The 27,648-nt window shown below is 47.5% G+C and overlaps 1 protein-coding gene across 3 annotated transcripts; it reads left to right on the top strand.

The window, feature by feature from the left end:
• Window positions 1-117: 117 nt before the first annotated feature.
• ZNHIT6 (zinc finger HIT-type containing 6) lies at window positions 118-27,501 on the top strand. Of its 3 annotated transcripts, XM_032973349.2 has the most exons (11): window positions 1,343-1,373; window positions 2,532-2,597; window positions 8,820-9,125; window positions 9,726-9,832; window positions 10,779-10,864; window positions 11,169-11,272; window positions 12,305-12,373; window positions 21,549-21,629; window positions 25,044-25,124; window positions 25,878-25,999; window positions 26,204-27,501. In XM_032973349.2, exons 4-11 carry the CDS (start codon window positions 9,799-9,801, stop codon window positions 26,272-26,274), a joined length of 648 nt encoding a protein of 215 aa, XP_032829240.1. In that variant the 5' UTR covers window positions 1,343-1,373; window positions 2,532-2,597; window positions 8,820-9,125; window positions 9,726-9,798; the 3' UTR covers window positions 26,275-27,501. The 3 variants fall into 3 exon arrangements, with proteins under 3 accessions (XP_032829238.1, XP_032829239.1, XP_032829240.1); XM_032973347.2 differs by lacking the exon at window positions 8,820-9,125 and having other exon boundaries at window positions 118-1,373; XM_032973348.2 differs by lacking the exon at window positions 8,820-9,125 and having other exon boundaries at window positions 118-1,373; window positions 26,200-27,501.
• Window positions 27,502-27,648: the final 147 nt, after the last annotated feature.

Raw genomic sequence — 27,648 nt, 5'->3', positions numbered from 1 at the left:
GTACCAGCTATAATTGTGGTTGGTAGTGATTGTATGGGAAGCGGTAGTGTAGTGGTTAGCACTACAAACCCGGCAACCCGAGTTCGATTCCAGCTCACGGCCAACACCAGTGACGATTTCTTGTAGATCTGAACCGGTCCTGGGCTGAGTACCGAGTGCGATGTGTTAACCATTGGTTATGGTGATGATGGTTGTGGTGGTGATGGGTGTGGTGGTTGGTGATGATGGCTATGATGGACTCGGTGCGTGTAACGCCAGACGAGAGTGCCCGCACCCTTCCCCGCCTTGTTCAACTGCCGCGCCGGAGGGGGAATCGAACGTACACTTTCAAGTCCATTGCGCTGTCAGTATTCCACCACTGGCAACTCTCTTCATATATTTACTATTGATATATATAAAAGGGAAATTTGTGAATGTTTCTGGTAAAAATGTTTAGCGTACTTCCCGACATGCAATGCAATAAACTTGAACTTTGCCATGTCGGTATTTTCCATACTGTACACCATGCAAACATAAAAATAGACTTTTGTATTTTTTTAGGGGGTGGGGGCACAATAATGCATATATTTTGCACGGCACAGCTGTGTAGCGGTTAGCACGCCGCGCTACGAACTCGGCGACCCGAGTTCGATTCCCACTCACGGCCACCACCGGTGACGATTATTTTAACCGGTCCTGGGCCTCCCCTAGGTCGACTCAGCCTCAAACGAGTAACTGGTGTGTGAACATCGCCACTGGGGAAGACAAAGGCGGCCGGGCGTGGTGAATCCAAGTCCCGGGCGAAGCCGGGTCGTAAAGCTAGTCTATATACAAGGGAAATTTGTGAATGTGTTCGAAATGTTTAGCATACTTCCCGACATGTAACAAACTTGAAATTTGGCATGTTTCCAGACTGTACACTGCAAAAAGTATAAAAATAGACTTTTGTATTTTGGGGTGGGCGCAATGTATATATTTAGCACGGCAAGTGAGCGGTGACGTCCCATCTGTGATGTCACCCGCATGCGGCAGCGTTACGCAATGTGCCTGCTGACGTCACCCACCCCCCACCCTCCGCGTAGGCCGTGTATTAATCCAAGTCTCGGGCGAAGCCGGGTAGTAAAGCTAGTTTATGAATAAAAAAAGTATTGCCTTTGTTATGTCTGTCTTTATACATTCAGCAACTATATATCTATGAAGATAAAATATCTCAATATATTTGCAATATAAAGTTCGTGAGAAAAATCGATAACCGTTTTTTTAATCGGTTACCGGAAATGGAAGAGGCGACCCCAGGGGAGGAGCCAGCCTCGTCACCACGTGCCACGACCGCTCATCACGTGACGGCGAGCAATGGCGGCGCCCAAAAGCTACCACGCTGAGCAGAAAGAAGGGTGAGAGGCAGAGACACTCGTAGAGACACGCACTCGGATACACTCACAGAGACACACTCGTAGAGACACTCGGAGACACTCTCAGAGACACTCGCACTCGGAGACACACTGAGACACAAAAAACAAAGATCCTCTGTATAGCCTTAACAGACTGTATGGGCAAGTGCTGTTAGCGAGTATCTATGAAGGCCGGAAAAGTACACGAGGGGGTGTGTGGCTAGCACCACGCCCGACCGTCTTTGTCTACCCAGTAGCGATGTTTACACACCACACCAGGTACTAATTTGAGGCTGAGTCGACCTAGGGGAGGCCCAAGACCGGTTCAGATAATCATCACTGGTGTTGACCGTGAGCGGGAATTAAACCCGGGTCGCCAGGTTCATAGCGCAGCGCGCTAACCGCTCACTACCGCTCCCACACACTGACACACTCTGAGAGACACAATGAGACATTCGTAGAGACACTTACACAGATCCACTCACACTCATAGATCCACCGTCTCTTGTAAAGACAAAAAAAACCCGCGTACAGCATAATCTGACTATTGGGGCAAGTGCTGTTAGCGAACCCGGATCGCCAGTTTCGTTTCGCAGCGCGTTAGACGCTGCACTACCGCTCCCCATAGACTCACACCCATTGAGGCACCGTCTCTCGTGGAGAAACTCATAAAGACACGCTCACTCGTAGAGGCATTGTCGTGGAGAAACACGCTCATAGACACTCATAGAGACGGTACTCAAAGACGGTAAGATCCCCCGCATAAACTTAACAGGCTGTTGGGGCGAGTGCTGTTAGCGAGCACCTATAAAGGCCAACACGGTACACGAGGCGTTGGCTGCCCAGCACCACGCCCGACCGCCTTTGTCTCCCCAGTGGCGATTAATTTATACGCCGCACCAGGTACTCATTTTTAGGCTGAGTCGACCTAGGGGCTTTCCAGAACCGGCTCTGCACCGGCTCGGATACTCGTCACTGGTGTTGGCCGTGAGCGGGAATCGAACTCGGGTCGCTGCACCACACATTAACACGCACTCATCGAGACGCACTGTTTTTTATGCCCTTGCGCTTGTCATTTTTGTTGACCCAGGTCTGTATTGCTAGATGAGAGTTCTCACCTGGTGAACTCGGTGTGTGTCTGTGGTATGTGCTCTTGGGCAGCTGTGAGGTTTGCGCAGAGGCCCTCGCCAAGTACCGCTGCCCGTGCTGCATGCTGCGCTCCTGCAGGTGAGAGTGGCGCCGTGACGCCGGTGCCCTCGTAGGAGGAGTCCACTGGAAGGGGCCAGCTGCCTTCGTGACCCCATTCGCGGCCACGTGTGTGGCAGAGGAGGTTGGGAGCGGTAACATAGCGCTTAGCGAGCAACGCTACGAACCCGCTCACGGCCAACACCAGTGACGATTATCTGTATTGGTCCTGGGTCTCCTGGGCCTCTCTTCGGTCGACTCAGCCTCAAATTAGTCCTTGGTGCGGTGTGTAAAAACATCACCACTGAGGAGACAAAGGCAGCCGGGCATGGTGCTGGCCACCCACCCGCTTGTGTGCCGTTCCGGCATTTATATTTGCTCGCTAACAGCACTTGTCCAACAATCTGTTAAAGTTTATACGGGGGATCTTTGTCTTTGTAGGTCTTTCACTCCTATTCCGCCACATCCATTCACACGGTGTCTTTCCGGTGCTCGCCCTTCATAAAATGCAGACACCACAAGCTTGGCTGCAATAACGCCCCTTTATTCACACCAACGTCCCTTTTTTCACACCAACAACACCACAACTTCAGTTTCATTTATTAGGTACTAGCTTTACTACCCGGCTTCGCCCGGGACTTGGATTCACCAGGCCCGGCCGCCTTTGTCTCCCCAGTGGCGATGTTCACACACCACACTAAGTTACTCGTTTGAGGCTGAGTCGACTTGGGGGAGGCCCAGGACCGGTTCGAATAATCGTCACCGGTGGTGACCGTGAGCGGGAATCGAACTCGGGTCGCCGGGTTCGTAGTGCAGCGCGCTAACCACTACACTACCGCTCCCCCCACACACACGCGCGCGCGTCCATAGGTACACATACACGCGCTTGCTGCAGACACACAAAACTTTGCGGGTGCGTACGGCAGTAAACGACTAAAAAAAGAAACCAATGCTGGGCGAAGAACGCCTTAGACCTGCAACACATTTGTATGGCACTTTACTCGCGGAGGGTTGGGGGGGGGATGCGTGACATTAGCAGGCACACTGCGTAACGCTTCCGCTTGCGGGTGACATGACAGAGATATGACGTCACAGCTCACTTGCCGTGCAAAATATATCCATTATTGCGCCCCCCCCAAAAAAGTATATATTTTTAACATTTTTGCATGGTGTATATTCTGGAAAGTACCCGCATGCCAAATTTAAAGTTTGTTGATTGTCGGGAAGTATGCTAAACATTTTGAACAAACACACATTCACAAATTTCCCTTTTATATACAGTGGTACCCCGGAGATCGAACTTAATTCGTTCCATAAGGCCATTCGAACACCGATTTGTTTGAACACCGAATTAATTTTCCCCATAAGAATGAATGTAAATGACATTAATTGGTTCCAGACACAAGAAATCTCTTATTATAAAGCATTTTTACACGAAGTTTACAGTAATTACATGCATAAAATCATACAAAAAAAACAAGAAACAATAAATAAATGGAATAAATGAATAAATATATTAAATAAATGAACATTGAACTTCACTTTACCTGTAGTAAGGAGAGTTGATGGCTTGAGTGGAAGGTGGTGAGGAGGAGGTGGTGTTATTGTTTCGAAGGGGAGTCCCCTTTGTCTGGGCAAGCGTCATGCACGCTGGCCATATGCGTCTCGGCCGTACAGGTTCTTTCAAGTCGTGATTGCCCGTTCGACCTCCGAATTTCGTTTGGTTTCCGGGGCAAAAATTGTTCAGAAATATCGTTCAAACACCGATTTGTTAGAGTTCTTCTGCGTTCGATCTCCGAGGTTCTACTGTATATAGATAACCCTGTGATTAATGCGGCTCTTGACTCGGGTGCAACCGCAACAAACAAAAACATGAACATGAAACATCTTTAAGTGACTACACGGAACAGAAAAATCCAGGAAAAAACAGCTAAAATCTTCCAGAAAAACACTAATTCAACGCTGTGTGCAAAAATCCCAGTGGGATGCAAGTCAAACAATAACAACCATAAGACAATTTAGATTAAAGTTATGATAAATCTGTACTACACAAACAAACATGGCTAAACCAAAACGTTTTCAAAATCACCAAAATAAAGCTATAAAAACAATGTTACAGTGATCATAGGAACTGTGATTCAAATTTAACAATAAACGATATACATAATATGTACGACCAAACTTTGCAGCCATAGCTGGCTGCATGAGTCACTCCATAACAACAGGAGTATCAGTAGCAGTATAAAAAAAAATCAATACACCTTTAAAGATCAGCAAACTATAATCAGAACTCAAGATCATACATTGCAGCTGTCATCCGGAACGATACATTTGATTTCAGGCCATTATGAATAGCAGTGGCAGCTAGGGGTGTACAACTCCTCTAGAGCAGTTTTGAGTGAAGATCTTACAGGTAGTGATCCAAGTTGCAGTTTATTGGCGATAGCATTCCAGACCCTGTGGGCATCAATAGAAAGGGCCCTTGAATCAAAGATGACCCCAAGGTACTTATAGATCTTGACTTGGTCTATTTGATGATTATTTAAGGAATATAATTGGGGAAAAATAACTTCCTGCTTTACTCCTGATGAGAAGCATAGCACCTTGGTTTTGGAGGTATTCAGGACTAGTTTAAGAGCAACTAGCTGATGTTGTTTGTTGAAATCACCCTGGAGGCTAGCAATCACGTCATCCGGAGAGCGGCCAGCAGTAATCAGTATCGTGTCATCTGCAAACAGATTTACCCTGGAATGATCCAGGTCAGTGCCCAAGTCATTGACATAAAGAGAGAACAAGAGGAGGCCGAAGATGGAACCCTGTGGAACCCCTTTTGTTATCTTAACACTGTTTGACCTTCAACCATCTATGAATACAGTTTGGGTGCGAGAAGAGAGGTAATTTTTTAACCATTCTACTGCGTTTTGATTTAAAGCTTTCGTGACTGCAGTAATTCATATTCTTAGCTCTTTCGGTAAAGTCACTTTGAAGGGAAACAATAAAATAATAAAATATACTTTATTTTATATATATTTTATTGTTTCCTTTCAATGTGACATTACCGAAATAGCTACGAATATACATTCTACTGCGTGTTTGGAGAAACGGAGGCAACTAAGCAGGGTGTTGTGGTCGACTGTATCAAAGGCTTTGGAGAAAAAAGACTGGCGCAGTACTGCTAATTAAATTTGTCAAGTGCCAGTAAGGGAATTACTAATCCTGAATGGCAAAGTGCATCTGGGTTGAAAGAAAAACCAAAGGAACAATGTCCCCCAACGCCCCCACATAGTTGTATGCACCTGCCATGCCATTCCACAGAGTTCCAGTCCCAGGTCCTTCCAGCATGGAAACGTTGGACCTCAAGAAACGTTGGAATAAGGCGATTGCAGCAGCATATTCTGCCAAGGTCTCTAATGGGTTTTGGGGCTCTCGCTACTCTTGATGATCCAGAGCAGATGTGGGAAGCCTTGAAGCTGAGGACCCTTGCGGCCAGCCATTGGATACTTTGGGAGTCAGGCCTAGGTCAAGGTGTCTCATCTCATCAGAGACACTGGAAACCATTGCGCAGAGTCGCTTCGCAGCAGTTGGAGGGTAACTCCAGCCTGCGCGGGCACCTGGCGCATCAGATGAGGCCTCATTGAGGAGGGATAGGGAGTGTTTGGTATGGAAGCTGATGGGTGTTGTTTGAGAGTCATCTGTGTGTACGGGCGACTCCTGGCCAGTCTGTCCGGCCCTCAAACGCCTCCGCTGAAAACTCCGAACCTTGAGAGGCCTCACTGAAGGTGTCCGATGGATCTCTTGTATCAGATCCTGGAGACTGTAGTTGGCCTGTTTGGGTCGGGTACTTTTAGCAGCTCCTCGCTGCCTCCCCCTCCGGCTGTGAGGCTGGACGTGCCTGGCGCTGATCCCAAGGCCGCCGGTCCCCTGATATCAGAGCCCCCCCAACGCTGCATGAGATTCTGACAGCTGTGAGGAGGCAGAAGGGGGTAAGGCAGCTGGGATCTGTGGCATCACGGCCAAATTTCTGAAAGCCGGTGAGCAGGATACACTAAGGGGGCTCCACGTGGCGGTGAATGTTGCAGCATGGAGATCGGCCGCTCTCCTTCCCAGCTGGAGACAAACCTGGAAGGGGAATGGAGACAAGAGCTAACTGCAACATATCTATGGGACCGTTTTTGCCAGTATAAAAAAGATGAAATAATAATAGTAGGCCTTATCCTTTCTGGCAATAAAAACAGGTGTTTGGACAGTCCAGGACTTGATGCCTTTGAAATAGATATCTATTCGGTGTTTGAGCATCTTTCGTTTGGCTGCATATAGTGGGAAAGAAGTTCATTACACACACATACATACATCTTAACACCTGTTTTATTGCCAGAAAGGGGAAAGCCTATGATTTTTTTTTTCATCTGACTGCAACAATTGCCACCGGGTGACGCTGCTGTCGGTACCTGATAAGATACTTGCCCAGCCAACCTTCTGATTCACCGGAGGCCAGAACAGGTCAGATTTACATATGGAGCGGATCCTGGCTCACCGCGCCTTGTTGGAGCACCGACCTGAAGAAGGACTTCGGCTCGATGCACCGGGGAACCTCCCTGTGGTTTGGCCTGTACTCTAAAATACCGGAGGGCATTGTTGATTTGATCTCCACCCTGTATTCCAGGCCGCTGTTAAATCGTGAGTGGGGGGGGGCCTCTGACTTCTTCCCGGTGAATGCCGGGGTGAGACGAGGGTGTGATTTTGGCCCCCACTCTATTCAACAGCTGCATGTACTGGGTGTTGGGGCTGGGTATCGCACCAGGGCCATCATGGTGCATTCTTCGGACAGTCCAGGTTTACGGAGCTGGACTTTACCGATGATGCGGTGATATTCGCGGAGTCATTGAATACCGTAAAGAAGGCGGCCCTAGGGGGTGTATTTGATGCGGAGGCTGAGCCTTGGGGAATACAGGTCTCCTGGATGACGACCGAGATCCAGGGGTTCCGTTTGGAATTGATAAAAGCTACCATACTGCCTCTACTTGATTACTGTGATATTGTGTATACATCGGCCCCAAGTAATGTACTGAAGAAGCTTGATTCCATCTATCACTCGGCCTTAAGATTTGCATTGAACTGCCCATATAGGACTCACCACTGTGATCTCTACATTGGGTCAAACTTAACATCTCTTAATGTTTGACGCCTTGTGCACCAAATCTTATTTATTCACGATGTACTTACAAAAAAATGCGCAGACTACCTGCTGGATCTCGTCTCTGTATCAAAGAACAAATTTGACCTCAGGTCTTTGCTTATATACCATCTTCACATTCCCTATTGCCGTACAAAAACCGGAGGAAGGGCCTTTGCTATTGATGCCCCCAGGGTCTGGAATGCTATTCCCAATAAACTGCAACTTTAATCACTACCTATGAGATCTTCACTCAAAACTGCTCTAGAGGAGTTGTACACCCCTAGCTGCCACTGCTATTCAGTGGCCTAAAATAAAATAAAATGTTTAGCTCCGGATGACCGCTGCAAAGTATTAACTGTATTTTTATTTAGTTTGCTGATCTTAAAGGCGCATTGAAAAATGTGATACTCCGACTGATGCTCCTGTTGTTGTGGAGTGACTCATGCAGCCAGCTATGGCTCTAGGCTTTGGTGTTACATGCTATTTATTTAGTTTATTGTAAAAAAATCGGTCACAGTCCCTATGATCACTGTTACTGCATTTATGGCTTTATTTTGGTGATTTCGAAAAGTTTTTTGGTTTGGCCATGTTTTTGTTTATTGTAGTACGAAGTTAGACTGATGGCCTTAATCTTAGTTGTCTTGTGGTTGTTGTTGTTGTTTGACTTGCATCCCACTGGGATTTTTGCGCACAGCGTTGGTGTACGGTGCTATTTCAGGAATATTTTGATGTTTTTTTTCCTGGATTTTCTGTTTGCACAGTCACATAGTCAATTTAAGATGTTTTCTTGTTCATTTTTTTGTTTGTTGCGGTTGCACCCAATTCAAGAGCCAAATGGCTCACAGGGCTATACCAAATAAATGGAACTATGAACTAAACTGACTCTTTGGGTGTTGAAATTCAGAAAGTTAACTCGCCGCATGGAGAGGGGATGTGGTCTGGCCTACGGTGCAATAGAGGCACTCGACCGCAGTGTGGGGTGCTGCCAGGGCATCAAGTTGGATGATGTTTCTTTGTCAAACCACCGATTGCTTTGGGAGTCTGTTCTAAGAGGTTCCTCTCGTGCCTCTGTGGGGGCGGGGCGCTAGCTGCGGCCGTCTGATGGCCGCGCGGCTCGCTTCCCTGGAGGCCGACCCCCGCGGGGCAGCCCACTTCGAATCGGGAGTTCCTGCCCGGCTGCAGGAGGAGGCCGAGGGAGGGAAAGCCGAGTGGGAGGCCGAGGCCAAAGGGGAGGGACAAGGCAAAGGCTGAGGGCGAGGCCGGTGTCCTCGTGGCTCCAGCAGCTTCATCGTCACCTCCTAGGGGCTGGGACTGGGAAGGGAGCTGGCCTTGCATCTCGCCGTGCGTGTTCCGGAAGGTTGTGGAGTAAGAGGGTGAACGCGGCCACACGAAATGTAGGTGTACATCCCCACCTGATCTGATATGCAAGCCATTCTTTTAACGCAAGGCTGTCACAGCCATGCCCTGCAGTAGTTTGACAGTCGGGGGCGATACTGCTGTGCGCCATCCCAATTAAGTAATTTGCTGGTAACTTTACAGCATTGGGATGTTTGGACAATACTAGTTGCGTTGTTTGGATTTTGTTATGGAAGGAAACCCACACAGAACAAGGGGAGAGAACGTACAAACTGGACGCATAAAGGCATTCGAGTCGGGAATCGAACCCAGGGCCTTCTCATTTTCTTTGGGTCTTTCGGTAAAGTAATGTAGATAGGTTCAAAGAAAATAACAAAAAACTACGACGTTTCGATCGCAACACAAGCGTTCGTCATCAGGGAGAGGGGGTTAGCATCTAAAGGGATAGTTGTGTGGAAACCTTTCCTGTAGAGGCGGTTAAATTTTGACTTAAAGCTTTCGTGATTGCAGGAATTCATATTATTTGGGTCTTTCGGTAAAGTCACGCCCTACCGCAGGATTATTCGATGCTCGGATGCCTCGTTGCGACTCCACAGTGAGCGTTGTTTTGAGTGGCGTGCGTTTGTCGTGCTGGGCAGCGTGGCGTGTGTGCAGGCTCACAAGACGCAACGCCATTGCAGTGGCGTGCGAAACAAAACCATCTACGTGCCTATGGGCTCCTTCAGCGAAGGGCATCTGCTGAGCGGTGAGACTACCTACTGTCCCCACTCACCACCACCTACTCTCCCAACCACCACCACCTACTGTCCCACTCACCACCACCTACTGTCCTCAACCACCACTTACTGTCCCGCCCACCACCAGCTACTGTCCCACTCACCACCACCTACTGTCCCCACCCACTGCCACTTACTGTCCCACCCACCATTGCCTACTGTCCCACCCACCACCTATTGTCCCACTCACCACCACCTACTGTCCCCACCGACCACCCTCTGCTGTCCCCACCCACCACCTACTGTCCCCACCGACCACCACCTACTGTCCCCACCCACCACCACTTACTGTCCCGCCCGCGACCATCTACTGTCCCGCCCACCACCACCTACTGTCCCCCCCACCACCACCTACTGTCTCCATCCACCACTATCTACTGTCACCAGCAACCACCACCTACTGTCCCCACCCACCGCCACTTGCTGTCCTGCCCACCATCACCTACTGTCCCGCCCACCACCACCTACTCTTCGCTACTATAACGGAGGAGGAACAGCAAAACTACACCAACTCTCTCCTGCAGGCCTCTCGAGGCCGGCAGACCTCCACGTTGGCATTGGAACGTATCGGTGGTAAGCCGGTGGTGCACGGTATAATGAAACTGACATTTTTCGCAATAATTATTTGTTTTCCCGCGATTAGCAATCCCTGGTGAGAAAATGTTGTGGGGAAGTGGCGCGTCAAAATCAGTTCTCGTAATGTCGAAGCAATTCGAAGCCAAATGTCAGTTCAAATTTAGATTTTATACATTTTATGAGGACCGACTGGTGTGTTAGGCTGCACCGGCGTACTGTGAATACATCCATTTAGCTGCTGAACACACTGTCCTGTGCAAGCACGGAACGGAATGGTTTTACTGTAGATAAGACGAGCAATGTGATGTTGTGTGGCGGTGGCGCTTTGCGGGTTCACAGATTATCGCTTCCTGGAGGATGTCGGCCGGGCGGTGGAGAACTCGACGCGGGACGCAGTGATGCATGGACATGGCCACAGGAAGTCCGTACGTGATTCCTGCCACCTGTCTTTGTTAAGCTTGGTTACCCGGGAAAGTCTCACTGTGTCTCAAGACTTTTTCGGGAGGGTCCTGTTAAAGTTTTCGTACTGCGTGCGATCTCAATTGAGTAATTTTCAGGTATTTTTTTGCATGGGTTGTTTTAAGCTATGGGAGGAAACTGTAGAATCCAGAGAAAGTCCATTGCAGCACAGGGGCAGAGAACATACAAACTCGACACCACGCAGAAAGCCACCCGAGTTGTTAATCATACCCAGGACCTTCTTGCCGTGCCCACGTTTGTTTCCGGCAGGTGAGCATCTTGAGGAATTATGCGCGGAGAGATGGCGTCGATCTGCGCATGCTGCCCGCCGGCCTGCAGAGGCACCGCGACAACTTCTCCTTCTTCCACAAGCGGTGAGGCGGGACGACCCCTCGTGTCCTCATGTTAAACACTACCCCCCCCCACTAAAACGTTACTGGCTGCCGTAGACACGTCTCATGGAATTTTGGTCGGAAGAGGTTTTACATTTTATTTTTTATTTTGGTGATGCCTCAAGAGACAAGGATGAGTCTCATTTGCTGGAGTGATCTGGGGCTTTAGTTTACCAGTAAGGGGTCGATGATTGCTGATGTCCCGATTAAGTAATTTGCGGTGTAATTTCCAAACATGGAAAATTTGGACTCCGATTCTATCACACAACGGCCCCCTCCTGCGAATCATGCCGTGAGATCTTTAACGTCCACTGAGAAGCAGACGGTGCGTCATGTTATCGCGGTCGTTACACTCACAGTAATAATTGGGGCGGCCGCTGTATTTGAGCCTGCATCACCGCCACCTGAAGTCGCCTCTACCCCCACCGCACGCAACCTGAACACCAACGGGGTTTGTGGTGAACCCATCGTACTGACGCTGGGTGGACATGGGCGGTGCGGGGAGGGATGTAAGAAACCTGCACCGTTGCCGGGACATAGAGTCCAACCGGTACCCTCTAGGTCGCGAGTCCAGCGTGCTGACCATTACTTCACCGCTGTGGTAGCAGCTCCCTTTGTGTTTCAGTAACAAAAGTAAACATTTTTGCATTTATTGCACATGCTGTGTCCGTGTTTGAAACCAGTCACCGGGTTTTTACCGGGTGTGTTAATGATGTTCCCAGTAAACGCAAAAAAAACAAATGTTTATGGCGATGCTTGTTCACCAAGCAAGGACTCATTTTCAGTGGGGTCCTGCCAATATTCTGCAGTATGGAGCGATGTTGCTGTTATGTATAATCCCAATTGAGTAATTTGTGGGTACATGTTAAGTACTGGGACATTTAACGAATACCAGTTGCATCGAGTGCGTGAGTGTTTAGCGTTTATATTCTTTACGAAGAGCAGCGTCCCCCGCGTAACGCTGTGAATGCGTCAGTGCTGATCGCTGCCTGTGCTGGGCTGGGTGGTGCGCAGGGAGAAGAGCTTCTTCTGGACCGTGAAGCTCATCTTCCCGCAGAGTCGGGCAGAGTTCACGGAGCGCAGGTAAATGCACCACGGCACACGCATCACTGGCACGTCACACTGTGACATGCGTCATCAATGGCACGTCACTGTGACACGCGTCATCAATGGCACGTCACTGTGACACACGGCGTCACTGGCACGTCACACTGACGTCATCATGCAAGTTCCACTGTGACACGCGTCACGCACGTCAAGCTGTGACACGCAGTGTCACACGTCACACTGACACGTCATTACGCATGTCGTAACACGTTACACTGACACATGGCATCACATCACACTGATACATTGCGCCACACTGATGCATCATCAAAAACTGCCATTCAGCACTAAGTGGCGGTGGCATCACCACAACACTTATCACAGGCTAGGTGCACTTTAAGGCCTGGAAGTCACAAAACAGACCCAGGTGACTGAGACGATTGGCAGATGCATCAGCTGTGCCCCCTACTATTCCAACTTGCAATTTTTTAGCCACCCGGCGCTCTGCTCGTTGTTGTGACCATTGCACCTCTGCCCTCCGTTGTTACTGAGTAATTGCCAATCTTGACACCACTGGTACCAGTCATTGGCAAGTCAACTTAGTTCCTTATCCTATTTCCATATAATTCTATCTCTTCTCTAGCCCATACTGTTGCCCATTTAACCCCCTCTATCTGTCCGAAAAAAATCTATGTGGGCTACTTGACCCAGCCAATGCAGCCTTGCCTGCCGGCGGGGCTCACCGATGGGACATTGTCCAGATTTTTCAAGGATTTGTGAGCTCCTCACAAAATTCAGCCTGGTTAAACCCATGATGGATCATAGGCACACCAGCCTGCATGTTTCTAACCACTGTGTTGTATATATTCGGTCTTGAAAAAAATATAAAAATTATTACATTTAATGTTAGTTTAACAGTGTGTAATTCCAAAATTATGAAAATTTGTGTAATTATGCATTTTTTTATTATGCTAATTAGGAAGGTGTAATTGTATGAAGTTATGCAAGTGTATGTACTGCTAATGTATGCAATTAGATAATAAGGCTTCGCTTCGTTGTCTAGGGTTATATTATCAATCAGGATAATACAATGAAGGTGTACAGTAAAACCTTGGATTTCGAGTAACTTGTTCTGCGAGTGTTTTGCAAGACGAGCAAAAATTTAAAATAAGTATTAATTTGATAAACGAGCGAGGTCTTGCAATACGAGTAGTACGTATACGCTTTGCCGAGAATCACGTGATCACAACTGATATACGAGTGCTTTGATATACGAGTGCTTTGAATTACAAACACGTTTCCGGAACGAATTATGCTCGCAATCCAAGGTTTTACTGTAATTGTAAGTTATGCGAGTGTATGTAATTGTGATAATTAGGCTCTGCTTCGTTGTCTAGGGTTGTATTATCAGTCGTGATAATACAATGATTCTCGCTTAAACTTTTACTGATTATGTTTTAGTGTGTTCATGTCAGGTCTCAAAATTCAGATCTCACCACAGGAAACAGTTCTTATAATTAAGATTATTATGCATGAACTTAGGAAGGCACCACCCAGACTCTTCTGTATTAAGCAACTTTAATATCTAAAAACACTAACATGAGAACACTTATGCTCAGAATTGTCAACACGGTACTCCTCGAGATGTCCTACTCATTGATCCTTACATTTAACCCTCAATGGTTACGTTTGTTAAACTGGGTAACAGAACAATCGGCGAATTCCTCAGAGTCGAGCGAGCATACACGGTGATAGGAAAAAGTCCTTGATATTAACGTGACAATATTCATACGAACATGTGCCTAAAGCAAAAGTAGTTATCAATTAAATCATTGGTAAGATGCAATTAACAAAAACAAATGACTCAAATACTTCTAAACAATCGGTTTCATGGAACTCGAAGGGCAGCAATGCTTTTCACGATTAGCTGATATTTAAGGCACCACCTTCGAATGGCAACCCTTCTTGAAACACTGATAACTTTTTGAAACAATCTTATTAGTCCCAATATGCGTGTTATGTGTGTGTGTGTCTTCTTTTACATTTGTTGACTTGGCGGCTTACGCGGTACGGCGTTCCTTGTGCTGAAAATACCTCGGGTTCCCAGCAAGGCCGCTGGAAAGGCATGTGTGTGTATTGAACACACGGCGCTCTTGCCTACGCCATCACTCTTCCTCTTGGCGTTGCCAGCTCTCTCCACTGCTGGTTGGTTGAGTTGGCGTGATGCTCCCCGTCGGCGGTGCGCGATGATTTTGTCGTCAGATAGCGCTCGCAGCTCGTCCGCTGGTCGCCGTTCCTCATTCTTGTCTTGGTTCCCAGCTGGTGCTGGTCGGTGTGTGTGGGTCGAATCCACGGCGCCCTTGCTGGCGCTCTTCTCTTCCTCATGGGCAGCTGGTCAGGCTCTTTCCACTGCTCCGTGCTCTCTCCTTGCAGGCAGCTGCCAGCTTCGCTGGCACTCAGTGGTACCTCTCCCATTTAGCGTGCAGCTGCCAGCTGCACCCGGGCACCCGGTGGTGCCTCTCCCGCCCTCCTTCAGGGCTGCGCTGGCTCAGGCTCTTTCCACTGCTCCGTGCTCTCTCCGTGCTCTCTCCCTTTGCATGCATCTGTAGCGCCATGGATGGGCTGCACTTGCAGGCAATGACAGGCAGCCCTGAAGCAGTTGGGGGGCTGTGAGGGATTCTACGATCCCTCGCAAACACTCCCAAAGGCTGGGGGGCTGCGGCTGCACTGACCTGCAATGGCAGACATGCGGACCTCAGTGGGGGACTCTGGGGTCACCCACGTCCCTCACTGGGGTCCACACCTCGGCTGAGAAACGGATATAAGGCGAACCTCTGGAGAGGTCCAGGCAGTTTAAAAACCAAAGCAGTTGGAGACAGAAGCAGTTGGAAACTGGAGCAGTTGAAGATAACCAGTTGAAGAAAGAAGACCTGCTAGAGTAGGACTCTGAACCCCTAGCTTCACCGTCTTTTTAAGGGCCAAAGCTCTGTGAGGTCAGTGTTGGACCTGTACCTTGGCTGGGTCAGGTCAGGTAGCCTCACATAGTATATTATAGACGGAGGACCTGGAGCGTAGTCGGGTTAGGCACGCTACACAGGGGGCATATAATATACCAAGTGGAAGAAGTCCTCAAGATCAACTGTATGAAGAATTGATGTATAGTGGTTAGGGTACGTGTGGATAATAAAGACGTGCCCCCCTACGAAGTGTGTCCGGAGCAACACTACACATCTGCCAGCTTCGCGCAAACACCCGGTGGTGCCTCTCCCATCCTTACCTCAGGCTGCGCCAGCTGTCCATGCTCTCTCCGCTGCTCCATTCTCTCTCCGTGCTCTCTCCTTTATCGTGCAGCTGCCAGCTTCACATGGGCACCCGGTGGCGCCTCTCCCGCCCTCCTTCAGGGCTGCGCTGGCTCAGGCTCTTTCCACTGCTCTGTTCTCTTTCCTTTGGCGGGCAGCTGCCAGCTTCGTGCTGGCACTCCGTGGTGCCTCTGCCACCCTTCTGTCAGGGCTGCGCCTTGTCGTTGCTCAACTTTCGTGCTCCCCGCCATTCTTCCAAGAGGACTCCTGCTTTGAGCTGCTCGTCGCTGGCTGGATCACTCACTCTCAAAACTTGTAAATTGTATTAGCACATCTCTTACACAACTCTGATAGCTTAGTACAAGACAACTTATTCTTGGTTCTTTCGGTAAAGTCACGTAGAAGGGAAACAATAAAATAAAAATAAAAAATATATATATAAAACAAAATTTCCCTGACGTTTCGACTGCAACACAAGCAAATTTTCTTGCTGTGGTTTTCACACCTGATGATGATTGTGCTGCAGTCGAAACGTCGTGAGAATTTTATTGTTTTCTATATATAATTTTACATTTTTTATTGATTGTTTCCCTTCTACGTGACTTTACCGAAAGAACCAAGAATATGAATCCCTGCAGTCACGAAAGCTTTAAATAAAAAAATACAATACAACTTATTGCAATCCTTGATTCTGCAAGGGACCCAAAACATCAGGATAAATGTAGAATAAAACATTCAGCGATACTCTGTCGGTCCATGCCGAACTCAGTTCTTAACAATACATCGTCCCTTTTCTCTGCAAGACACGACACCCATGGTTGATCTTGAGGTCATGCCCCGGAGCCTGCCCCTTGCAGACTAAGTTGCATGATCTGTGTCCTTGCTTATATGTGAAATTCTCTCCCCTCTGCACATCTCTTACGAAAAAAAAACATGCCCTGTCTCGTTCTCCTCCCGTGGCCGCAGCCGCTTGGTTGCCCCCCCCCCTTTTGATCTTTGACTGGCTGCTTTCCGTCACCATGTTGATCCTATGGAATACATTTTATCTTGGTCGTGTGTTACTGACCTATTTCGCCTTGTATCTCTTTTGAATTACCCTAGGTCTAATACTTCATAATTATTATTTGGTTTATGTTTAACCAAGATTTGTGATGTACCATAGTTGTTACCACAGGTATTCCGAAGGTTTATTACATTTTGTTCTCCGTCTGTGTTGCCAGAGATCCGTGCTTCTTATTCTCGAGTTATATTTTGATATCTTGAGGTTGGAGATATACCTCAGTTTTGACTTAAGCATTAGTGACTGCCGGAATTCATATTCTTTGGTTCTTTCGGTAAAGTCACGTAGATAGAAAGATACAATGAAAAAACAATTATATGCGGTGAAAAATAGTAAAATAAGTAATAATACAAGCCACTAATGTAGACTGCGGTCTGGTTCTTAATCTGAGAGTGTACTGGCAGTCTATAATGTCAATTTATTCTTGTCGCTAAGTTTAGAACTTTACAGTTGTTAAAAAAAATGCCAGTTGTAATGTCCGATTGCCCTTGCTCTGCGTCCGTGGAGATCTGAATGCGGTGGTGCAGCGACCGTGTCAGGAGGTCATGTCATATGGTCCTTTGATAATCTGGAGATTTCCCAGATTGTCATTAACCTCCCTTTGTCCCGGAGTTGATTATTTAATGGCTCTTTATGACCTCCCTCCAGTTGCTTTAATGTGGCAAGGCAGCTGCCCAATGCTACACCCCAATTGATTATTACAAAAAAATATAGGCAGAATCATTCTTGATTTGAAGCTTTCGTAACTGCAGGAATCCATACTCTTTGGTTCTTTCGGTAAAATCACGTAGGTAGAAAATTAAATAAATCACAGTGAACTGCTGGATTATATTTTTTCCGCCTGAGGATGACCGCTTGTGTTGCGATTGAAACGTCGTGATTGATTTTATTTTATACCTATGTGATTTTACCGAAAGAACCAAGGAGTATAGAATAATTATTAATATAAATTTTGGAAAAAGGCCTATATGTACAAGAGTCCGCCCTTTTAAAAATTATCAGTGGTCGATTGGCCACGGGTTATTTTTAAACAAAATAAATGCCTTTTTCCATTATGAACCAACAATTGTCCTCCTGGTTTATCATTTTTATTGTTTTGATCAATTGCCCTCTACTGGTTCGTTTTTGTATTTTATGTTCCTCTTTCATGTGGGACTATGTGGCATGAAGTTGTGTTGCACATAACCAGAATCAGTACACACCACGATTTCCGTGCTCAACTGTCAATGTCGGTTTCCATCCCCAGGACAATATGCACATTTGTCGACACGGATTTGTGTGCCACTCTCTCGCTGGATTGTTGCCTTGCCATCTGTGTGTGTAATTATGTTGGTAGTTCGTGAGTGCTTGCTCCTCTCTGTATTGTGGGGCTTGGTGTATTATATACCTCACCTGTGGTGTGCTGTAGCTGAATTCATTGTCTCTCTCCCTTGGTGTTTTACCCTGTCTATGGCTCCTAATTCTATATAGCCATGCCGTGTAAGCCCTATTCTCTATGTGGTGTTGGGAGGCCGTCTCTGGGTCCAACATCATTCACACAATTTCTGTAATCTCTGGACCCAATGATTAAAAAAACATAATCTTGAACATTTTTTCACCTTCGTGGTATTTATCAACGTCACCTGCTTAGTACGCTCTTTTAAATCGAAGGAGGTAATCTCGCGGATCCTCGTCTATGTACCGGGTCATAAATTAAGCCGCATTAAACCCCCTCAGACAGTGTTGAATAGTCCCCAATCTTCCTAATCACTGCCAGGCTCAGTTGTTTGAAATCATTCCTAAACTTGTGGTAGCGACTTTACCCATGGTATAGAATGTTCATGTATACTTCTTTTCACCAGACTTGCTTTCTCGTCCTTTTTCCTCAGATCCCTCTGATCATTGCCTCCGCTTCTACTGTTGCGATATGAGTGTGTATGTCTCTGTTCCTATTGTATGGATCAAAATAAGGAATTCTGACGAGAGCTTTGTCCATCATTTTAAGAGTCTTACTACTGAATGAGTATTTGGAAAGTTGGTCGTCGTCAGTGTCAGAGGAGCTATCACTCAAACTGTGGCACTGCTTAACATAACTTCTGTCGTGTATTTTGCGCCTGTAACGTGGTTCCACTTCGCCTGGTAATTCATGCCTGTCCCGTGACTTGTGTCCCTTATGTTTCCTATATTGGTCTTGTGATCCTTGTTTATGGGTTGGTGTGTGTTGTCCCCTTTGCTTGTGCTTATGTGGTGAGTGTCTTTGAGCTCGGCCTTCATGCCGCCCACTGTGTACGGTGGTTTTTGCGTAACATGCGTCTCTCTGGAGAGCTGTCCATGCTGTACATGTCGTGTTGCCCAGGTTCTGCCCTTTTTGGCACTACCCGTACAGTGTATCCTGGCAACTTTGTTTTAGGATTGTCTCCCTCTTACTCCGGGATTGTCAGCCCAACTTGTTTTCTGGTTAATTTGTATTGCTCCGTCCCTTCTCTCGAATTGCGAGGGGGTTTCTTTGTCAAAGCTACTTTGATCGATAGCCATACTTTTTGTGTGGTCTGTTCCTGGACTATGTTCACATACCCCGGGATGTGGTGTACTGCTACTTTCGTATTTGTTCTGTGAATCAACGTCTTTGAGTTTCGCTGGTGCCGCTAGCGCTGATTCCTTCTCTCTTACGAGGGCGTGAAGACGTCTTACCTCGTCTATCAGGGACAGTTTCTCGTATCTTTCCCTTTCGATTTTTTCCTCATTCCATAATCCCTGTCTGTCTGAGTCTAATCTTGCTATTTCTGCAATTTTTACATGTTCACTTTTGTCACATTTTATCAAGTCCTTAAGTAGTTTCCCTCGATGTGTTTTCATGTCATCGATATGGCTCCCCTCCCATATGTCTCTCTGCTTTGTCTGCTCTTTAGCAGACCGGCCTGTACATTTTAATACGAGTTCACGATATTCTGCTTCCATTGATTCCATCTTACCCTGGAAGGTCTGATCCTCTGAATCGGAGTCACGCGTCTGGGTGTCGAACTCAGGTTTTGCGGATCATGTGCCATCTCTACTATGCAGTACAATCAATAGACTCAAGAAGTTTTCTTAATCTTAGCATCTCATGTGCGGCATAAGCTACTCTGGTTTTCAGCTTCAGAGTGCGTATATATAAAAAAAATTCGATCACAGGATGCAGTCCGTTCAACTCGCAACACCTATGGTGATAGGTGTTGCGCTGTCCCTTTTTCTCAGCCAGCCGAACACCTCCTCCTTTAGTCAGGGTCTTTGGGGAGGTTTGTACTGCGTACCAAAAGCAGCCATTGCAGCTGCATGAGCCACAGTCCTAAATCTCACCCGTTTCCCCTCGGCCTCAGAAGGAGGGGGGACTATGCTAACCCCAGCTGCAAGCAATGATGAAATTATCGCTTGAAACTTTCATAGCCGAGACCATGCCACTGTGAGTTTGAATTGGGTACTAGATGTACACCCACCACCGCAGTGGAATAATGTCAGGTGCATTTTACAGATGATAAGCTGATGGTTAGTGGGCAGATCCGCTCCAAAGTAGATCCTGGTGTCAAGGACATGGGCCTGCATCTGCTGTTCTGTCACTATATAGTCTAGCAGATGTTCTTGCTCTGACCTGATGTGCATTCATGATGTTGTATTGATGCCTTGATTCCAGAACAGCATGTCGGTTAATTACAAGCCGATGGGCTGTACAAAAGTCGAACAGCCTCTTACGATTGTTATTGAGTGGACTCGTTCCATGCTTTCTAATCACTCCAGCCCAGGTGCCATTGTCATGATCCACTAAAGTCACTCAACAGGATGACTATCCTGAGGGGCCACTTTAGCTCGCACCTGTGACAGGTCATTCAAGGCATGTGACCCATCGGCCTTGTCTGCATCCCTCCACTGATCTTCATCTTCGATAGGGGCGTAAGCCACCACCACCACAACCACCACCACCATTCCTTGCCTACCGTTGATGGGGAGGCGAGCCCACAGTAGCTAGAACGTACAGCTTCTCACACCTCAACGACATGCTTCAACGCCCCCTTTATGCTATTGTTCAGAATAAGAACCACTCCCTGTTGTTTGGTAGTCTCCTTCCCCGAGTAGAGGACTATCCAGCCCCCATATAATATACTGGAGCCAGAGTCAGCTCACCAGACCTCCTGAATTCCACAAATCCAGGAGATACTGGTCCAGCTCCTGACAAAGGATTGGCAGCCTCTTCTCCGCAGTGGAAGTTAGAACATTCCACGTGGGCACTCGCAGTGGTTTTTTGCCATTTGTGGCGGAACCCAGAGGTTGTAGGTTGAGTCTCCTGTCTCCGCCAAATGGGGTTTGGCCAGGAGACGTCATACACGCCTGTTCCCCCGATGCCTCCGGCACATGCTTAGTTCGATTTTTAATGTGGTTTCATGGTAATTGAATTGAAGGTGGAGGGGTTGCCAGTGCCTCGCACCCGTCCAGAACTCCTGTTGGTCGCTGTGGTGGCTAGGAGCACCATGAGGTGAACAGCTGATTGGAATTCCCCCCGCCCCTTGGCATTGCTCCCAACCAACACATCGTCCGGCACCACTAAGGGAGTGGTTGTTTTTGCTGGACCACACACGTCATACTGACACGCGGCATCACACAGGTCATACTGTGATACAAGGCATTGCACATCACATTAGCACATGGCGCTGCTGTGTTTCGCAGGCACAGGCTGTTGTAGGGGGCGATGATGCCATGTGTAATATCCAACTGACTGTTGTTGTTTTTCATTCCATCATCGTTTTCCAAGCAAACAAAGCAAGAATGCATTCATCTGTATGGAATGTGCAGAGCTTAGCATTGGTGTCCGGTGTCTGGTGTCCGTGTGTGTCCATGTACTCAGGGTGGCCGGGAGCCAGAGCCTCGCCGATTTGCTGACTCGCTACGTGGGGACTGACCATGTAGAGCCAGTCACACAACAGAGGTGAGGACAATAATGGGTGCATAGAACGTCACAGTGGAGAAGGAGAGCGTGCAGGCTGGCAAGTTATCCAGGGGTCCCACTCAGAATGGCATCGTACCGTGCGGGAGAGAAGCTGTTGGTTAATCCTCCACATACCAAGACAGAGATCCAGACATCTGAATACAAAAGCCACTGGTACCACCGCATGTCACTCCCAACTCTCTTTACCCTCCGCCAGGCCCCACAGCTTCTGCAACTGCTGCACTGCAGGCACGCCGCGATGTCCCAGCATGTGTCCTGAGACTCGTACAGAGGCCCCATAGATGATCACAGAGACCCATAGACTCGCACAGAGATCCATAAAACTGCCACCATCTAGTTAGTGCTTTTATTCCCTTTATTTTCTGGACTTGTGGAGACCACTCATATGCCTATAAAAACTATAAAAATTTAATATTTTACTAGGTAAATTCCACTGAGCTATATAAATATTTTTCAGAAGCAGGCCACAAATGATAGCTCAACGAAGTACGTATCATGTGGAAATTTATAGTGGCCAAATACTCTAAACACTTGTTTCTAAATGTGGAGGGAAAAACTCGAGGACCCGGAGAAAAATCCACGTGGCCATGGAGAGAGAGAGACATGCAAACTCCAAATATACAGGTGCCAGGGTTGGGATCGAACCCACGACCTACTGCTTATCTCGCCACCGTGGCTGCCCTCGTCCATCCTGCTGGACATGTGATCCACCCAGTGAAACTGGTTTTGTCTCATAAAATGGAATGGCCCAAAGGGATGTTAATTGACAGAAACATTCAGTTGGATTTAGGCCCATCATTACACTCGTATGTAAGTACGAGTCGAATACAACTGCAAGTGAAATTATACAGATTCAACAGCTTAGCATTAAATTGTGGATTAGACAAAACAGTAACTATAGACATTTTTGACATAAGAACTTACAATGGCCAAAAGGGTGACGTGATGATGTCTTGTATTTGTCATGAGAGAGCGCCATCTAAGCGACGACAAGGGGTAATTGCATAGTCACTGCTGGGTAACTAATATCCAATCAGAAGAAAGGGTTCCATCTGGGCCAATGGTAACGGGCAGAGCTCGTGGGTACAGTGAAGGAAAAAAGTATTTGATCCCCTGCTGATTTTGTACGTTTGCCCACTGACAAAGAAATGATCAGTCTATAATTTTAATGGTAGGTTTATTTGAACAGTGAGAGACAGAATAACAACAAAATCCAGAAAAAACGCATGTCAAAATGTTATACATTGATTTGCATTTTAATGAGGGAAATAAGTATTTGACCCCCTCTCAATAAGAAAGATTTCTAGCTCCCAGGTGTCTTTTATACAGGTAACGAGCTGAGATTAGGAGCACACTCTTAAAGGGAGTGCTCCTAATCTTAGCTTGTTACTTGTATAAAAGACACCTGTACACAGAAGCAATCAATCAATCAGATTCCAAACTCTCCACCATGGCCAAGACCAAAGAGCTCTCCAAGGATGTCAGGGACAAGATTGTAGACCTACACAAGGCTGCAATGGACTACAAGACCATTGCCAAGCAGTTTGGTGAGAAGGTGACAATAGTTGGTGCGAATATTTGCAAATGGAAGAAACACAAAAGAACTGTCAATCTCCCTCGGCCTAGGGCCGAGGGAGATTGAGTTGCAATGATCATGAGAACGGTGAATAATCAGCCCAGACCTACACGGGAGGATCTTGTCAATGATCTCAAGGCAGCTGGGACCATAGTCACCAAGAAAACAATTGGTAACACACTACGCCATGAAGGACTGAAATCCTGCAGCGCCCGCAAGGTCCCCCTGCGCAAGAAAGCACATATACATGCCAATGACCATCTGAATGATTCAGAGGACAACTGGGTGAAAGTGTTGTGGTCAGATGAGACCAAAATGGAGTTCTTTGGCATCAACTCAACTCGCCGTGTTTGGAGGAGGAGGAATGCTGCCTATGACCCCAAGAACACCATCCCCACCGTCAAACATGGAGGTGGAAACATTATGCTTTGGGGGTGTTTTTCTGCTAAGGGGACAGGACAACTTCACCGCATCAAAGGGACGATGGACGGGGCCATGTATCGTCAAATCTTGGGTGAGAACCTCCTTCCTTCAACCAGGGCATTGAAAATGGGTCGTGGATGGGTATTCCAGCATGACAATGACTCAAAACACACGGCCAAGGCAACAAAGGAGTGGCTCAAGAAGAAGCACATTACGGTCCTGGAGTGGCCTAGCCAGTCTCCAGACCTTAATCCCATTGAAAATCTGTGGAGGGAGCTGAAGGTTCGAGTTGCCAAACGTCAGTCTCGAAACCTTAATGACTTGGAGAAGATCTGCAAAGAGGAGTGGGACAAAATCCCTCCTGAGATGTGTGCAAACCTTGTGGCCAACTACAAGAAACGTCTGACCTCTGTGATTGCTAACAAGGGTTTTGCCACCAAGTACTAAGGCATGTTTTGCAGAGGGGTCAAATACTTATTTCCCTCATTAAAATGCAAATACATTTATAACATTTTTGGCATGCGTTTTTCTGGATTTTTTTGTTGTTATTCTGTCTCTGACTGTTCAAATAAACCTACCATTAAAATTATAGACTGATAATTATTTTTTTCAGTGGGCAAACGTACAAAATCAGTAGGGGATCAAATACTTTTTTCCCTCACTATATACGGGAACCATCGGGAAGGCTCCACGAGGGGGCGTGGCTAGAGGTGGAGCTTAGTGCCGCTGAGAGCAAGAGAGGCAGTGAGAGGACTCTGGGTCGGTGTGGGGAGCCTGGAGTCCGGACTACATCATCGCCTACCTCTACTCACCACCGGCCACGTGACAGGCTCTGCCAGCGAAGCCTTCTCTCCTCCCAGCGCGCCGCCAGCCAGCGGCGAGCGTGAAGAGAGTACACGCCGCGACGGTGGAAGAGGGAGACCGCGCGTTACGGCAACAGAGAGAGAGAGGGACGCCATCCGGAGAGAGAGCGGAGCTGTGCAGTCGTTAATATTTAAAGACGCCAGTCAACATTCGTTATGGAAGATCTTTATTACATATTTATCCAGGAGAGACTATTTGAGCTTAGGACTCCTTTTGTCAAGAGGTTCATGCATTTAGATATTTGCCCACAATTCCAGTCAAGAGTGGAGTTCTTGATGTGTCCTGTGAACATGATCGTTCAACTTGATGAGTGACCCTGATCCAGTTGTTGTAATACTACACTGCTATGGTGGGGCCCAGTCTTTGCAAAGCACAGATCGTATTATAATGAGGCCCAGTCGCCATTATCTCCAGCGAGGGGTTATGACAACGTTGAAAGAGTGTTGTGATTATCACAGCCCTCGGTTGCTTGGCCTGGGCCTCCACCCCCCGGTGTGTGTGTGTGTGTTTTGCGGTTTTGCGATGTGCAGGCTGAGGGAGTACAACCGCGAGCGTGCACGCAGCGTGAGGCTCTTCATGAAGGAGGAGTGCCAGCCGGCCAATGCCGCGAGGTTCGGCTGCGTCTTCGCACACACACGCGTGCCTTTCCTCCTCGGTGCTCACGGTCCCGTGGCTGCCACACAGACGCACTGCGTAATCCACTTAGGCGGCCACTCAGCGGCGGAGGGAATGGCTCGCAATTGGAATGTTGTTAGTTTACATCAGCTCATCATTCTTCCCTCTAGGATGATACAATTAGTTACACTTTGTGGGAAAGACCAACAATGTACTGTGAAGAGGCTCATCCTTGCCATTTGAATGTGGAATTTCCACCACTGGCTCTGCATCGTTGTAAACGGGAGATGAGCGAGAACTCACTCTAAACTTTGACTAAAGGGAGTGTAAATTGGCAACCAAATACGGACCACACGCCCCCTTTAAGCGCAGCGAGCCCAGTTCAGCTGTGCACCGGGGTTGGATGCAAGCGAAGCAATGCAAACTATATTCTTTGGATCTTTCGGTAAGTCACGTAGATATAAAAAATAAAATTAAATAAAAAATAAAATCTACGACATTTAGATCACAATACAAGCAATCGTCATCAGGAGGAAAAAGGGAAACTAGTGTAAACTAGTGCACGTGCATTTCGCGCGTCGGCAAAAGAGTGTGCGGCGACTCCTCTCCTGGAATCTATTATGCTTGCCCTATGTAGAGTCATGTCCCGAGAGAATTGAGTGGAAGTTTAACGATTTCACTTTTGTATTTGGGGGCTCGCACTGACAAACTGGGTGTGTACACCCCTCCTGCGCCGCCATCTCTTGCAGGTACCACGAGTTCTTGGCAGACCTCTCCCTGCAGGAGAACCTGCGAGGCAAGACCATCGTGGAATATCCAGTGCTGCACGTGGTGATCGCGAGTCACGCGCACGCTTATCCCACACTCTCAGGTTTGAATAAATATGTGGGTCCCCTACAGTTTCATCATTGGGGTTACTATGCTTTTATTTACAAAGGAAATTACTCTCAAGTCCTGCGGAAGCGGGGCAATGATGTTACGTGCAATGCCAGTTGACTACTTTGCACATTGTACATGTTTTTATTTATCCAATGGCCAGTGACTTGAAGGCGTTTGTATTTTTGCTTCGAGGCAGATGCGTCTGGAGAAATTAAGACCGAAGAGGCTGAGGTGGAAGGTGGAAAGATTCAAGTGGACACGGAATAACCTGGAGCGTTCACTTCCTCTATCACTTTGTTTCACATAGACCGACTCGGCAAAAGCCTGAAGGGGTCTGGTCAAAGGGTTGTTGGGCTGGGCCTTTGTGTGGAATGTCTCAGGCTGATGCCACCTGCCCACCTACTGCCTTCACGTTTAGCCGCAGTCGCATGGAATCTTGTGATTTGCTGCTCAAATGCGCCGAGGGGTATTGGTGCTCATCTCTTAATCACAGCCCTTAGCAAGTGGTGGAAATGCCTCATTGCTGTGGTAGGGGTGAGTCTGTGTAGGACAACCACTCTTGATCGTCGCTACAAAGTGGTAATTATTTTTTCGAACCCAACCAGGAGAGATGATGGGCTAAGCCAAATCTCAACAAGGAATTGAACTCGGAACCTTCCAATTGCGAGCCACTCGCTCTACAGCTGAGTTATCTTGTTCGTGATGAAGATCAAACATTCACCATCATGATCATTATCGGATGTGATCAATCTACTGCTAGATGAAGATCTCCAAAGCCACGTCTCATGATCCCGCAATGCAACAAGCAATCCAGCAACTGCACACGAGGTGATTTCATCCTTCATTGGCTCTATTTTCTCAGTGGATGATGTCCTCTCACACGTTCCATTCTTTGCCTGCGGCTCCCATTATTGTTCCCGACTTGCGTTCATCCCAATTATTGATGTACTGCCCAAGCCCACTTTTCCTCCGTAGCATGTATAGCATTAATATTCAGAAATGCCTCACTGGGTCTCAAGACTTTAATAAAGAGGATCCTGCCCAGTTTGCACATCAGGGGTGATCTGCCTCTGAATGTAATCTCAATTGAGTTATTAGCAGGTCATTTTTCCAGTATAACGATATTTGGCCAATACCATTTACACTGTATGGCGTTTCAGCTATGGGAGGAAACTAGAATAGCCAGAAGAAACCCGTGGGATACCAGGGAGGAGAAACGGACAAAGCGCCACACGCGAAGGCGCTCAGGTCGAAAACTGAACCCAGGTGGACTTCTTGCTGTGAGGCACAAGTGTTTCCACTGCGCCACCATACCCACCCATTCACCTGTACGTGTTATCTAATACATTTGTTCCTCTGTCACAGTTTTGTGGCCAGGCAGGGCCACATCTTGGTGTTTTGATGAAACGGCATAGAATCATAGCTGTGAAACACCACGAATGCAGCTCAAATCTAATCGTGTGTTTTCAATATTAAAATGTTTTTTAAAACATATTCTCGGTGTTTTCTTCGTTGCGATGAGGCAGAATATTGCGGGGGCGTGTATTGGCATCGGTGAATAAATATTCGATACATTCATCCTGAACGCTGCCTCGAAAGCGGGGACATGCTCTGAAGAAGCGCCACTACGCAAGACGTCGG

Source organism: Petromyzon marinus, chromosome 51 (assembly GCF_048934315.1).
Source record: "Petromyzon marinus isolate PM22_M1 ecotype Great Lakes invasive population chromosome 51, UKy_Petmar_22M1.pri1.0, whole genome shotgun sequence".
NCBI lineage: Eukaryota > Metazoa > Chordata > Hyperoartia > Petromyzontiformes > Petromyzontidae > Petromyzon > Petromyzon marinus.
This window is presented reverse-complemented; position numbering and strand designations above follow the sequence as displayed.